This window comes from Eleutherodactylus coqui, chromosome 7 (assembly GCF_035609145.1).
Source record: "Eleutherodactylus coqui strain aEleCoq1 chromosome 7, aEleCoq1.hap1, whole genome shotgun sequence".
NCBI lineage: Eukaryota > Metazoa > Chordata > Amphibia > Anura > Eleutherodactylidae > Eleutherodactylus > Eleutherodactylus coqui.
In genome coordinates, this window is record NC_089843.1 from 62,457,993 (window position 1) to 62,470,607 (window position 12,615).

The 12,615-nt window shown below is 46.6% G+C and overlaps 1 protein-coding gene across 1 annotated transcript in view; it reads left to right on the forward strand.

Annotated features, from left to right (window-relative positions):
* Positions 1–10,567, forward strand: part of GUF1 (GTP binding elongation factor GUF1) — a 50,659-nt gene extending 40,092 nt beyond the window's left edge. The window contains exons 16-18 of the mRNA XM_066573127.1: positions 5,224–5,343; positions 7,539–7,575; positions 10,138–10,567. Coding sequence (XP_066429224.1) covers positions 5,224–5,343; positions 7,539–7,575; positions 10,138–10,275 — 295 coding nt within the window. The 3' untranslated portion in view covers positions 10,276–10,567. The remainder of the gene's footprint in view (positions 1–5,223; positions 5,344–7,538; positions 7,576–10,137) is intronic.
* The last annotated feature ends 2,048 nt before the right edge of the window (positions 10,568–12,615 follow it).

The following is a 12,615-nucleotide window of genomic DNA, read 5'->3' on the forward strand; positions in this document are numbered from 1 at the left end:
CTGTCCTGACAGTAACACTGGCCGAACTAAGGTCAGACCCTTGCATCCGCCCGGCAACTTTGAGCCCCTCGATGGAGGCCGTGGCGGCTGTAGCGAACCAGGTCCAGGTCCTTACGACCCTTGCCCAGGACCTAACAGCCCGCTTGCAGCCACGGGAACAAGTGGCAGCTGCAGGTCCCATGCAGCCCTCGTCCGCTCCAGGAACGATGTCAGAACCTCGAGCCACGCTTCCGGATTGCTTCTCCGGAGAGAGAGATCAGTTTTTTGCATTTAGAGAGAGCTGCAAGCTCTACTTTGATCTCCGCCCCCACTCCTCTGGTACTGAATACCAGAAAGTGGGAATCGTAATTACCCGCCTGAGGGGAGAGCCCCAAAATTGGGCTTTCTCGCTACCAGCTGGCTCTCCAGCCCGACTATCCCTTGACGCCTTTTTTTCCGCCCTGGGTCAAATTTATGACGAACCCGACCGGGCGGGCTACGCAGTCTCCAAACTTCTGGCCCTGCGCCAGGGTTGTAAGATGGCGGAGGACTACTGTTCCCAATTCCGTCAACATTGTACGGAATCCCGGTGGAACGATGCCGCCCTAAAAGACTTATTTTTGACCGGTCTGTCTGAGGGTCTCAAGGACCTACTTGTGGCCCACCCAGAGCCTAAAACCCTGGAGCAAGCCATGTCGCTGGCTATTCGAGCCGACCGACGTTTGAGGGCCAGACACGCCGCTCGGACCACCCCACTCCCCACGTCTACTTCTTCGACTGACCCGACCTGTTACCCTCCCACCACCGAGGCCATGGAGCTGGGAGCCGTGAACCCCGAGCAACGACGGGAACACCGCCTGAAGAAGAACCTCTGCTTCTACTGTGGGGAGCCGGGTCACCGCATTGCTACCTGCGCTAAGAAGCCACGGCAGAAAGAACTCCCGCTCCTAGGCAGTTGTCGGGGGGACTGTCTAGGAGCCAAGGTACTCCCTGTGTTGTCCAAAATGTTAGTGCCTTGCACCCTAGAATTTCATGCTTTCCACCGTACTGGGCAAGCCTTTGTCGATTCGGGGGCTGCGGCTAATTTCGTTAACTTTAATTTCGTTGCTCAACTGTCCGGGGTTTTGTTACGTTTAGAAACTCCGATTCTGGTTTCAGGAGTGGACTCCACTCCTTTGCAAGCAGGGGTGGTTAATCTGGTGACCCCTGAAGTAAGGTTTACTATAGGAGCCTTACACGTGGAAACCTGCACCTTTCTAGTGATGAGAGATTTGTCTGTGGACGTCGTCCTAGGCCTCCCCTGGCTCCGGGAGCACAACCCGGTAGTAAATTGGGACACGTTGGAACTGGTAAAGTGGGGTCCCCGCTGTGCCAACCACCTTCGTGCGGTGAAGGTGGGAATCTCCACCTGCGAGGGGAGCCCCCTACCAGAATACCTCTCCGAGTTTTCTGACGTGTTCTCCAAACAATTATCTGAAGCTCTGCCCCCTCATAGGGAATGGGACTGTAAAATAGACTTGATTCCTGGGGCCAAACTTCCTAAGGGCCGCATTTATAACGTTACGGTTCCAGAGAGAGAATCCATGAGGGACTACATCCAGGACAGCCTGGCCAAGGGGCACATCCGGCCCTCAGAATCCCCGGTGGGTGCCGGGTTTTTCTTCGTTGAGAAGAAGGATGGGGGTCTCCGGCCCTGTATTGACTATAGAGAGCTAAATAAAATCACAGTCCGAAACCAGTATGCTCTTCCACTCATTCCTGACCTCCTCAACCAGGTCGCTGGTGCCCGATGGTTTTCCAAACTTGATCTCAGGGGAGCATACAACCTCATCCGCATTCGGGAGGGGGATGAGTGGAAAACCGCCTTCAATACGCCCCTCGGGCATTTTGAATACCTAGTTATGCCTTTTGGATTGTGTAACGCCCCCGCCATTTTTCAGGGGTACATGAACTCAGTGTTTCAGGATATCATGGGGGTGTTCGTGGTTGTATATCTAGACGACATTTTGATTTTTTCCTCCGACTTGCCGAGTCACCATACTCACGTTCAGACTGTGCTAGCCCGACTCAGACATAACAAGCTGTTTGCTAAACTCGAGAAATGTGTTTTCGGGGTACAAAGGATATCATTTTTGGGGTATATCATCACGCCATGCGACTTCCAGATGGATCCTGAAAAGGTGAAGGCCATCACGGAGTGGGCCCAGCCAGGGTCGTTGAAAGCCCTTCAACGCTTCCTCGGCTTCGCCAACTACTATCGCAAATTCATTAAAGACTTCTCCGTGGTGGCTAAACCTCTAACGGACCTCACCAGAAAGGGGGCAGATGTGAGGACCTGGTCTTCTGAGGCTCTGAGGGCCTTCAATACCCTAAAGGCGGCGTTCTCGTCTGCACCTGTCCTAGTACAACCGGATCTGTCCAGTCCTTTTGTGGTGGAGGTAGATGCCTCTGAGTTTGGTGTGGGAGCGGTACTGTCCCAAGGTCCCTCCACTCTCACCAACCTTAGACCGTGTGCCTATTTTTCTAGGAAGTTTTCGTCCACCGAACGGAACTATGATATAGGCAACCGGGAATTGCTGGCGATTAAGTGGGCTTTTGAAGAGTGGAGGCATTTTTTGGAAGGAGCCCATCACCAGATTACGGTACTCACTGACCATAAAAACCTCACTTATCTAGATTCCGCTAAGAGGTTAAATGCTCGGCAAGCCCGCTGGGCCTTGTTTTTCTCTCGGTTCAATTTTGTTGTTACCTATAGACCCGGTTCTAAGAATGTCAAGGCTGATGCCCTGTCTAGGAGTTTTGGTTCTCCGGAACCTTCCGAGCCGGAGCCTGAGAGCATTCTCTCCCCTGGGGTGGTCCTCGCTGCTGTCTCCTCCGACCTTTCACCTCTCATTCACGCCGCTCAACAATCTGCTCCTGAAGCCCTTCCGGAAGGCAAATTATTTGTCCCGTTGTCACTGAGATTGAAAGTGTTAGAGGAGACACATGCTTCAGTCCTAGCTGGACACCCCGGTATCAGGGGTACTCTGGAGTTAGCGGCCAGACTCTATTGGTGGCCGCACATGGCCAAGGATGTACGGGTATTTGTGTCCGCGTGCCCGGTTTGCGCAAGGGGGAAGAACCTCAGGAGACGTCCTGAGGGGCCTCTTCTGCCCTTGCCCATTCCGTCCAGGCCATGGTCCCAGTTGTCCATGGATTTTATTACTGATCTGCCATCCTCGCTGGGGAATACGGTCATTTGGGTAATAGTTGACCGTTTCTCCAAAATGTCTCATTTTGTTCCACTTGGCAAGTTGCCTAACGCCAAACTTTTGTCTGAGATGTTCATCAAGGAGATTGTTCGGTTACATGGGATCCCCGAGGATATTGTGTCTGATAGAGGGGTTCAGTTCGTCGCTCGCTTCTGGCGAGCCTTCTGTAAAAATCTAAACGTTAATTTGTCCTTTTCGTCTGCTTTCCATCCCGAGAGTAACGGACAAACGGAACGGATGAACCAAGAACTTATCCAGTATCTGCGACTGTTTGTCTCTGATAACCAGCATCAGTGGGCCAACTACTTACCTCTCGCCGAATTTGCTATTAACAACCATGGTAACTCGTCGACCCAACTGTCACCTTTTTTTTGTAACTATGGGTTCCATCCCCGGTTCTCGCTTTCTACTCCTTTGGTCTCGAACAATCCGGCCGCCGACATATCCGCCGAAGAACTGTGCACAGTTTGGGCCCAGGTTCGTAAGAACCTTCAGGGTTCCCAAGAGAAACTGCGTAAATACGCAAATAAAAGACGTACTATCTCTGCACCTTTTGTGGTCGGGGAGCAGGTTTTATTATCATCTAAGAATCTGAGACTTAAGGTTCCCTCCCTGAAACTTGCTCCTCGGTTCATTGGCCCATTTACGGTTTCTCAGGTTATCAACCCGGTGTCATATAAGTTGGCACTTCCTGACCCCTGGAAGGTCCACAAGGTTTTTCACAAGAACTTGCTTAAGAAGTATGTGACTCCAGTTCTCCGCACCCAGAACCCGCCTCCTCCCTCTCTGGTACAGGGGGAACTGGAGTATGAAGTAGAAAGGCTTGTGGATGCCCGACGGGTTAGAGGTGGGCTGCAGTACCTGGTCCACTGGAGAGGATTTGGCCCTGAGGATAGGACGTGGGTCCCTGCCAGGGACGTTCATGCGCCACGCCTAGTCCAGGCATTCCACAGGGCTTTCCCGCTTAAGCCCGCACCTGGCCATGGGGGTCCGGTGTACCCCCGTAGAAGGGGGGGTACTGTCAGAACCGGCAACTCTCGGGGCCGCCGTGCCCGCACCACCGGTCCGGCCACCCGGGGTGCAGGAGCGCGGCGCAGAGGTACCCCGGTTCTTGTGATCTCCCCGGGCCGCTGTAAGACTGGTCGCCGCCGGGTTACTAGGGAGGCAGCTGGTGCTTCTAGTGTCCTGACTACCAGGCTGGCTTCCCTAGTAACTGTCTGTGCAGCTAGACTGGGGGCGTGTCCCCAGCACCGCCCTGATTAGCCCTGCTGCTGTCAGGCTCCCCGCCCCAATCAGCTTCTGGGGCGGGAGCGCTGACAGCATTTAAATAGGTGTGTTTTCCTCTCAGGCCTCGCCAGTGTTAGTTTGGTTCTCCAGCTGCACCCGCGTTTATCCTGACTGCTCTTGTGACCTCGGCTTTTCTGACACCTGCTTTTGGACTTGACTACGTTTTTGCCTGACCCCTCCGTACTGCGTACCCTCTTGTTGCCGACCCGGATTGTCTGACCATTCTACCGTTGCTTGTCTCAGTGTCTGTTTGTCTCCCGTGTCCCGCTTCCCTAGTGAGGGTAGGGACCGTCGCCCAGTTGTCGCCCTGGGGGTTAGCCCAGGGGGGCAAGTAGGCAGGGACAGGGGTTGCGGGATATCTCAGGGACCCCCATATCCCGGACACTGTCCTGACACATGCCTCACCACCACGCCATTCACTTCTGTGGGATGCAGGGAGATTGCTGAGTGCTCAATACAAGTGAATGGAGCTAATGGGTAATATCATCTCTGAGAGTTTGATCTAGAGGTCTACATTGGTTGAAGCAGCTGAATTAGAGTTTCTAATACCGTGGTAGACGAGTAGTACTCAAGGCTCCTCTCACTGCTGATCAGGGAACGGCTCTTCATTAGAGCCAGAGGTTGAGGTTCTTCAGAGTGCACAAATGTATAAACTCCAATTGAGATGTGATCCCTGTGATTCATGACAGTATGCTTTTTAATTTAGGGAAAAGGCGTATGAAGTGGGGAAAGCAATATGTGAACGGTTACGAGACGCCATACCAAGACAGCTGTTTGAGATAGCAGTTCAGGCCTCCATCAATAGCAAGATAATTGCACGGGAAACGTAAGTATTTCTGCTTCACAATGAATGTCTGATATCTTCTCTCTAGGTCTGCAATATAGTGAATAAAAGGGGATTTAAACTATGAAACTTGTATGTTATTCCCCCGCCAGTAACAAAATGCAGTTGTTGTTAGCCATTTGATCGTTCACAACCCTCGGCGACCCCGCAGGCTCCCTCCCTCCATAATTTTTTCGGTCTTGCACTGCTTCTTTCAGTTGTGTGATATGCATGCCAGTATCAGCTCTGACAGTATCAGCCATCATGTTCTTTGGTCGTTTTTTGCCACTGATCTGTCCAAGCATTATAGATTTTTCTAGCAACCCAAGAGTCTTATACGATTCAGGACGTCTGTGTTTTGTTACTCTCACCATCCAGGACATACGCAGCAGGTCTCACCAGCACCACAGCTCCATCGCATCAATCCTCCTTCTATCGGCTTTTTTTGCAGTCCAGCTTTCACATCCATACATGGCTATGGGGAATACGATGGTTTGCCCTATCCTGCATTTAGTTGCTATACCGATATCCCTACTTTTACAGATTTTGTCCATGTTTAGCATCGTGCTTCGCCCCAACGCTATCCTACTTTTATCTCTGGCATAGATTCTCCAGCCTGGTCAATTTTTGAGCCAAGGAAGATGAAGTCGGGCACATATTCTATGGCCTTGTTGTCAATTTTGATTTGAATTTGGCCATTTTTTGCAGTTGTCCTAATTTTAGTCCTCTTTAAATTCAGGTGGAGGCCCATTTTTTTAACTTAGTAGTGTATAACTGTGTGTGTATATAATATATAATATATAATATATATATATACACACTTGGGTATAAGCCTAGTTTTTCAGCACATTTTTTTTGTATGCTGAAGAAGCCCTCCTTGGCTTATACTCAAATGAGGTTAAAAAAAAAAAAAAAAAAAAAAAAACTACAATACTCACCTCCCAGCCAGCATCTGTGTCCGCGGCATGATGGTCTCCCCAGCGGTCCGGCAAGCTACTTGAGAATTCTCCCCTCAGTGATCTCCCTGCTCGGCTTTGAATTCCCCTTCTGGCTGTGATTGGCTGGCACTCGACCCAATCACAGCGCTTACTTAAACAGAGCTGACGGTGGGGGAATTGAAAACCGAGAGATGAGAGCGGGGAGAAGTCTGAAGCAGGTTGCCACACCGCTGGGGAGACGATCGTGCTACAGACGCCGGTTGGGGGTAAGTATTGCGGTTTTTTTCAACCTAGTATATACTCACGACTAGCCAGGCTTATACTCGAGTCAATAAGTTTTTACCAGTTTTTTGTGGTAAAACTTATTGACTCGGCTTATACTCGGGTCGGCTAATACTCGATATGGGTAATAAATAAATATTATATATATATATATATATATATATATATATATATATATATATATATATATAATAAAATCCCGTAGGGCTTAGTTACTTGAGCATGCCCATTTTTTGTCTGTGAGAAGCCAACTGATTTTTTTTTTCCTATTTAATTTAATGCTTCCTTAAAAATGGGTCGCACACAGATGTTATCCGTATGCTTTTCATTGACTTGAATGGGTGAAAGCCATCTTGAGAAATCGAACCAAAATTGGGCATATTGCAATGTTTTTGCACAGACCTTTTGTCTTTTTAAAGAGAAACAAAATACACCTACTCGGCCGCATGGACTGTAACGGGGCAGTGTGCTGTCCGGGCACAGACAACGAACGGATGTGACAACCGTCTGTGTGACTAAGCCCGTAGGGTGCTTTCTCAGTATTTGGTGCTGCAGTAAATTAGAGTAGGTTCCCTCAGTGGCCCCTGCACATCTAGGTCACCTTTACACACAGCAATACAACAAGGCATAACCTACAAGATTGCAGATTTTTCCCCAATGTGTGCAAATGGGTTCCTGTAAACCCCCTTATACTGTACAGGCACTGGATGGTGCATTTTAATTGGGGAATCTGCCAAATGTGATCATTAGAGTAGATGGAACAAAGTAAACCGGATTGACAATCCCTATGGACACTGCAATTGCTGCTTTCATGGCTGGTGCCTTTGAGAGCCCTCAATAATAGCTGGTCAGAATATTAAGCCCTCACGCTAGACGGCAACTCGGAGGCTTCCACTTCCGGGTTATAACCTAATTGGGTTACATCATGCTAGCAGGGTTTTCTATGCCTAATTTTATATTCTGCCTCCTTTTTTTCAGAATTAAAGCCTACCGGAAGAATGTCCTGGCAAAATGTGTAGGTATTTTGTATTTTTATACGTCATTATTTGTTGCCTTGAACCTATGAACGTATATTTTTAGATGTTTTTTGGTTTTTTTTTATGCCCAAGCGAAGATTACCATTTCTTCCCTCCAATTTACAGCTCAGTCGGAAGATCAAGCAGTGTCTCTGAGGTTATAAAATATTAAAACCTTGTGTGAGGATCGTAGAATACATTAACTTGCCAAACAGTTTTTTTCTACTTAAGCAAACTTTTAGATTTAACACCTTAACACGTTTTTTTGTCAACTGTAGTCATTGCAAAATAGGAAATAAAATGCATTCTTATTAGTAATTCACCAGTGTCTAGAGCTAAAGGAAAAATCTGTGAAATGTCTGGTTGCTGGCATGTGTTAATGAAATATTTTAGAAAAGTTCGTACACTGGTGCAGAACCTATAGTATGTCAATGACGGAATGCGAGATACGTATACAGGGGAGATTTATTAAGAGCCTATCAGCTCAAACACTGTCCCAACTGCAGGCCTGAGGTTATAGAGCAGAGGGAGCTGAGCGGACTTATATTTATGTATAGATTCAGTAGAACTTGTATTTTATACATTTATATCTCTGCACATTCTGAGCTGATCAGTCCAGTGGGCGGAGCTATTAGTGATTGACAGCCTTCAGTCATACACAGGTATCGCTTACTGATAGGACCACCCGTTGGACCTCTCATTCCCATAAAACTATACATCAATCTGCTTAGCTCCTCTGGCTCTATAACCTGATGCCTGCAGTTTGGACAGCATGTTCGAGCCGACAGATTCCCTTTAAGACTGGCGGTTCGTATTCCTGTCTTATCCCCATTAGCACACGATGCACCTTGTATATGAAGAGTGGAACTTGGCAACTCTGCATCTACACAAAAATCTACACCAACTAGGAGCTGGAGTAATTTCTGGTATAATTTATGCCAGATTCTGTGTAAATTATACATAAATGTGTCCGTCTGGGATGGTCATGCCCCTTCCTGACAAGTCACACCCCCTCTTAAAAAGCTTAGCTTTCACTCCATTGGCTGCTCTGCATGCAGTGTCTCTACCTCCCTCATGTTCTAGAACAGCTGTCATTTAGGCGGGTGCGCCTCTAGTAACCCCAGACCTCTGAGGACCCCACTACGTTGCCAAAACATGTTGGGGAAGGGTCGGGTCTATGTTTCTTTTTAGCTTAAACACACAGACCCAGCGATATTATTTAGGCAGAGTTATTAGTCTGCAGCAATGACTGGCTTGATATCTTATATAGCTGCCAGCTATTTCGGAGAGCTCTATAAAGCACAGCAGATTGCAGTAGTACTACTTAATGATATATTAACCCTTTCCAATGCACTGTCTGACGTCTAAAGACATACTGATTGAATGCTGTACCGCTCCAATGTCGGAAGACGTCCGGCAGGGTATTCTTACTGTAGATTACTGGCCGCTCTGTTGTCAGGGGCCTCTCAAGCATGTCCCATACCGCACTACTGGCTCTAGCCAGCAGATGGAGCCATCGTATAATAGCAAAAAGAGAAGGAAACCCCTAGGAAGACCTGAATCCAAAATTGGATTGCAAAGGGTTAAGGCGTTTTCAGATGAGCGTATACACAAATACACTCACTTCAGCATAACGTATTTGTGCAGTGAACGAGGTTTATGCGCGACCATCTGCATTTTTGTGCACGCCAGGCCTGTTCAGATGCGTGTGCGTCTCACCCCTGTCCTGACTTTAATGACTCAATTCAACGCAGGTGTTTCTTGCCCTTTGGGCAGTCTTGGTCTCAACTGTTTTTTTTTTTGGAATGTAGCGTCTCATGGCATACGCTGTTGGCACATGATGCAGCTGATATACGAAGACCTGTGTGCCTCTTTATATATTAGGTGGCTCTCTGGCTGCTCTTTGAACCTGTACAGAAATCTATGCTGGCTAGCAGCTGGGGTACATTTTCGGTACAGTTTTTATGCCAGTGTCTGGCATGACTTATTACCTTTTTTTTAATTTTTTCTACATTTTCACATTGCAAGAAAAAAACTATTCCATCAATATCCTCTGGTGCATTACATGATTGCAGAGCAAACCTGCAGCATCCTGCAAAAGGACTGTATTACTAATCTTGATATTAGGTGCACAAAGGCAGCATCCAAGATCTTATCTGCATGCTTTCTTAACTATGCATGGTAAAGGTATCTTGACATGGGGCGATGATCGCCCAAATTACTGGAAACTGAGTTTTAGCAATATTGTGCCTGTGTACACACTCTCCTATGGGGCACAAAGCGAGAAATGGATCACCTAAAAGCTAAGCAACTATCTACTTGTTTGCAGTGAATGGAGGTGGGCAGCTGGAAGAGATCTCTGGCGCACTCTGCCTCCGTTCCCTGAACGACTCGCGCCTGTGTGAAAAGACCTTAACAGGTTTATTTCCCCTGCTGCTTTTATTTTGCCGTTACCCATCCACCTTATCTCCCTGATGTCCTGTTATACCTTGCAGTAGGATATATTCACATTCCAGATCGTTACACACTGTTCATATATTGCATTGGTCATATTTTGGCAGTATGGTGGGGATATCACAAGAAAGATGAAGCTGCTGAAGCAACAAGCTGAAGGCAAGAAAAAAATGAGGAAAATTGGCAATGTGGAAGTGCCTAAAGATGCATTCATCAGTGTATTAAAGAGACGGCAGGACAAGTGATACCGTGGGACTCGCACCACTGCCTCAGCTGGCTCCATAGATGGAGAGGAGACGTAAAGTCTTGCTGATACCGACCAGCTCAGAGAACTTTGTTCTTGAGAACGGTAACCGTTCAATGAAACCCCTCAACATACTAAGTATTGTAGTAATTATTTGAGAGCTCTGTATATATCTGTTGATACAAGCTGGATACAACAACTGTTAATATTTATAGAAAACTGATGAATAATCAAGGGTTGTATATTGAGAAAGTGATGAGCCCTCATTTGCATTAAAATTGATGTTCAAGAAACTTTTCAATAAACTTGTGTTTATGATAGACATTGTAATAACAAGCAAAAGTGCAATACTTGGCCTCAAAATCCCTATACATTGCTGGCCACTAGGGGTCTCCTCAAAATACTAACAACCACCTGTGTAACTTACATGTGATTATGTCAGTCATGTGATAAGTCACCAGGGCTCTGATCACGACTGTGACATCACAGGTACTAAAACATGCAGAGCCTGACAGCAGCCGTGTGCTTACAGGACCAGTGATGTCAGTCGTGCTCAGAGCCTCGGTGACTGATCACATGACTGTGACATCATCACGGGTCCTGTAAGCACACGGCTGCTGTCCGGCTCTGCTAGTTTAAGACCTGTGATCAACTCCAATCCTTTTCACTATATTACTCCCATTAAAATGAATGGAATGGCAGCATACATCTTCAACCTCTGCTACTGTTATGCAGGAACCTTTTGGACAGCTGACACCCGCGGGCAATAGCTGCAATCAGCCACACGACTGATCGGGACTATTAACTCTTTAAATGCCATTGTTAATGCCAAAAATAGATATTTGGTATTGTCGCGTCCGTAAAAGTCCGATCTATCAAAGTAGCGCATTATTTACCCCGCAAAAAAAATAAATAAAGAGCGCCAGAAATGCACTTTTTTGGTCACCCTGTTTCCCAGAAAAAATGCAATAAAAAGCGATCAAAAAGTCGTATGTATTCCAAAATAGGGCCAATGTAAACTACAGGACATCCCACAAAAAATGAGCCCCCGCACAACTACAGTGACAGTAAATTAAAGTTATTGCGTGCAGGAGATGGCGGGTGAAAATAATTAAAAAAAATTAAGTGTCTGAAAAAAAAAAGTAGTACAGCAAAAAAAGAAAACAAGTTTGGTATCCTAGTAATTGTACTGACCCATAGAATAAAATTGTCGTTTTTGTTGCAGTTTGTGCGCCGTAGAAACAAGACGCACCGAAAGATAGCGGAATTTTTTTTTTTTTATTTTACTCCACTTTTTCAGTACATTAAATATACAAGATGTCCTGCAAAAAACAAGCCCTCAGACAGCTATGGCAATGGATAAATGAAGGATTAGGATTTTTTTTTAAAAGAGGGGAGGAAAAAACAAAAATGGAAGAAAAAAAAAAGGGCTACTGCTGAAAACCAGGTTTTAAGTGGCTGCCACTTAACTCCTTTCCTTCTAGCAACGTTGCAATCCACTGCCTGTCATTATGCATTCTGCTTCTCTAGTAATAGGGATGTTAGGACACAGCTCGTTCCTGCAGCGATTACTGAAATATTCGGATCTAGAATGACAATCCAATTTTCGAAAAAGTCGTGAACCAGGATGGCCTGATTCAGACTCCCATTACAATCTGTGGGAGTAAGAATCGGGTTCCCTAATTTTCTTCCAGAAGGTCCCTAAAGCATGGTGGTAGTTCAAAGAATATGGCTCAGGGGTTAGTACTGTTATCTTGCAATATTGAGGTCCTAGTTTCAAATCTGACAACATCCACATGCAGTTTGTATGTTCTTTGACTTTCTTAGTCTTCTCCTGCATGGTGGTTCAGTTGTTAGTGTTTGCAGTGCTGGGAGTTCTAGGTTCAAATCTGACCAATGGCAACATTTTTATGAAGTTTTTCAAACTCTATGCAGAGATTTGACCCTAAGGCCTCATGTCCACTAGCAAAATTGAATTGCGGATTCCGCGGGTGAAATTTTGCCCATAGAAAATCATTGGCCATCTGCAGGTCAATTAAATTGAATTTTGCACCAGCGGATGGCACTTTAAGAATTGATTTCCGTTTTTCATGCACGGAAAAAAACGCAGCATGCTCCATTTTAGTGCGGATTCCCCGCGGATCAGCCACATTGCTATCAATAGGTGCGGATATCCGCATGAAAAAAAAAAAACTTTTAAAGCAAATCCGCGCAAAAACTGCTGCAGAAATCTGCGCGAATTGTAATTTTCTAGTGGACATGAGGCCTAAGACCGCAGCAATGCAAGGTGGCAATGCTAACCACCGAGCTATAGTCATTGAAGACGCACACACTCTTCCTT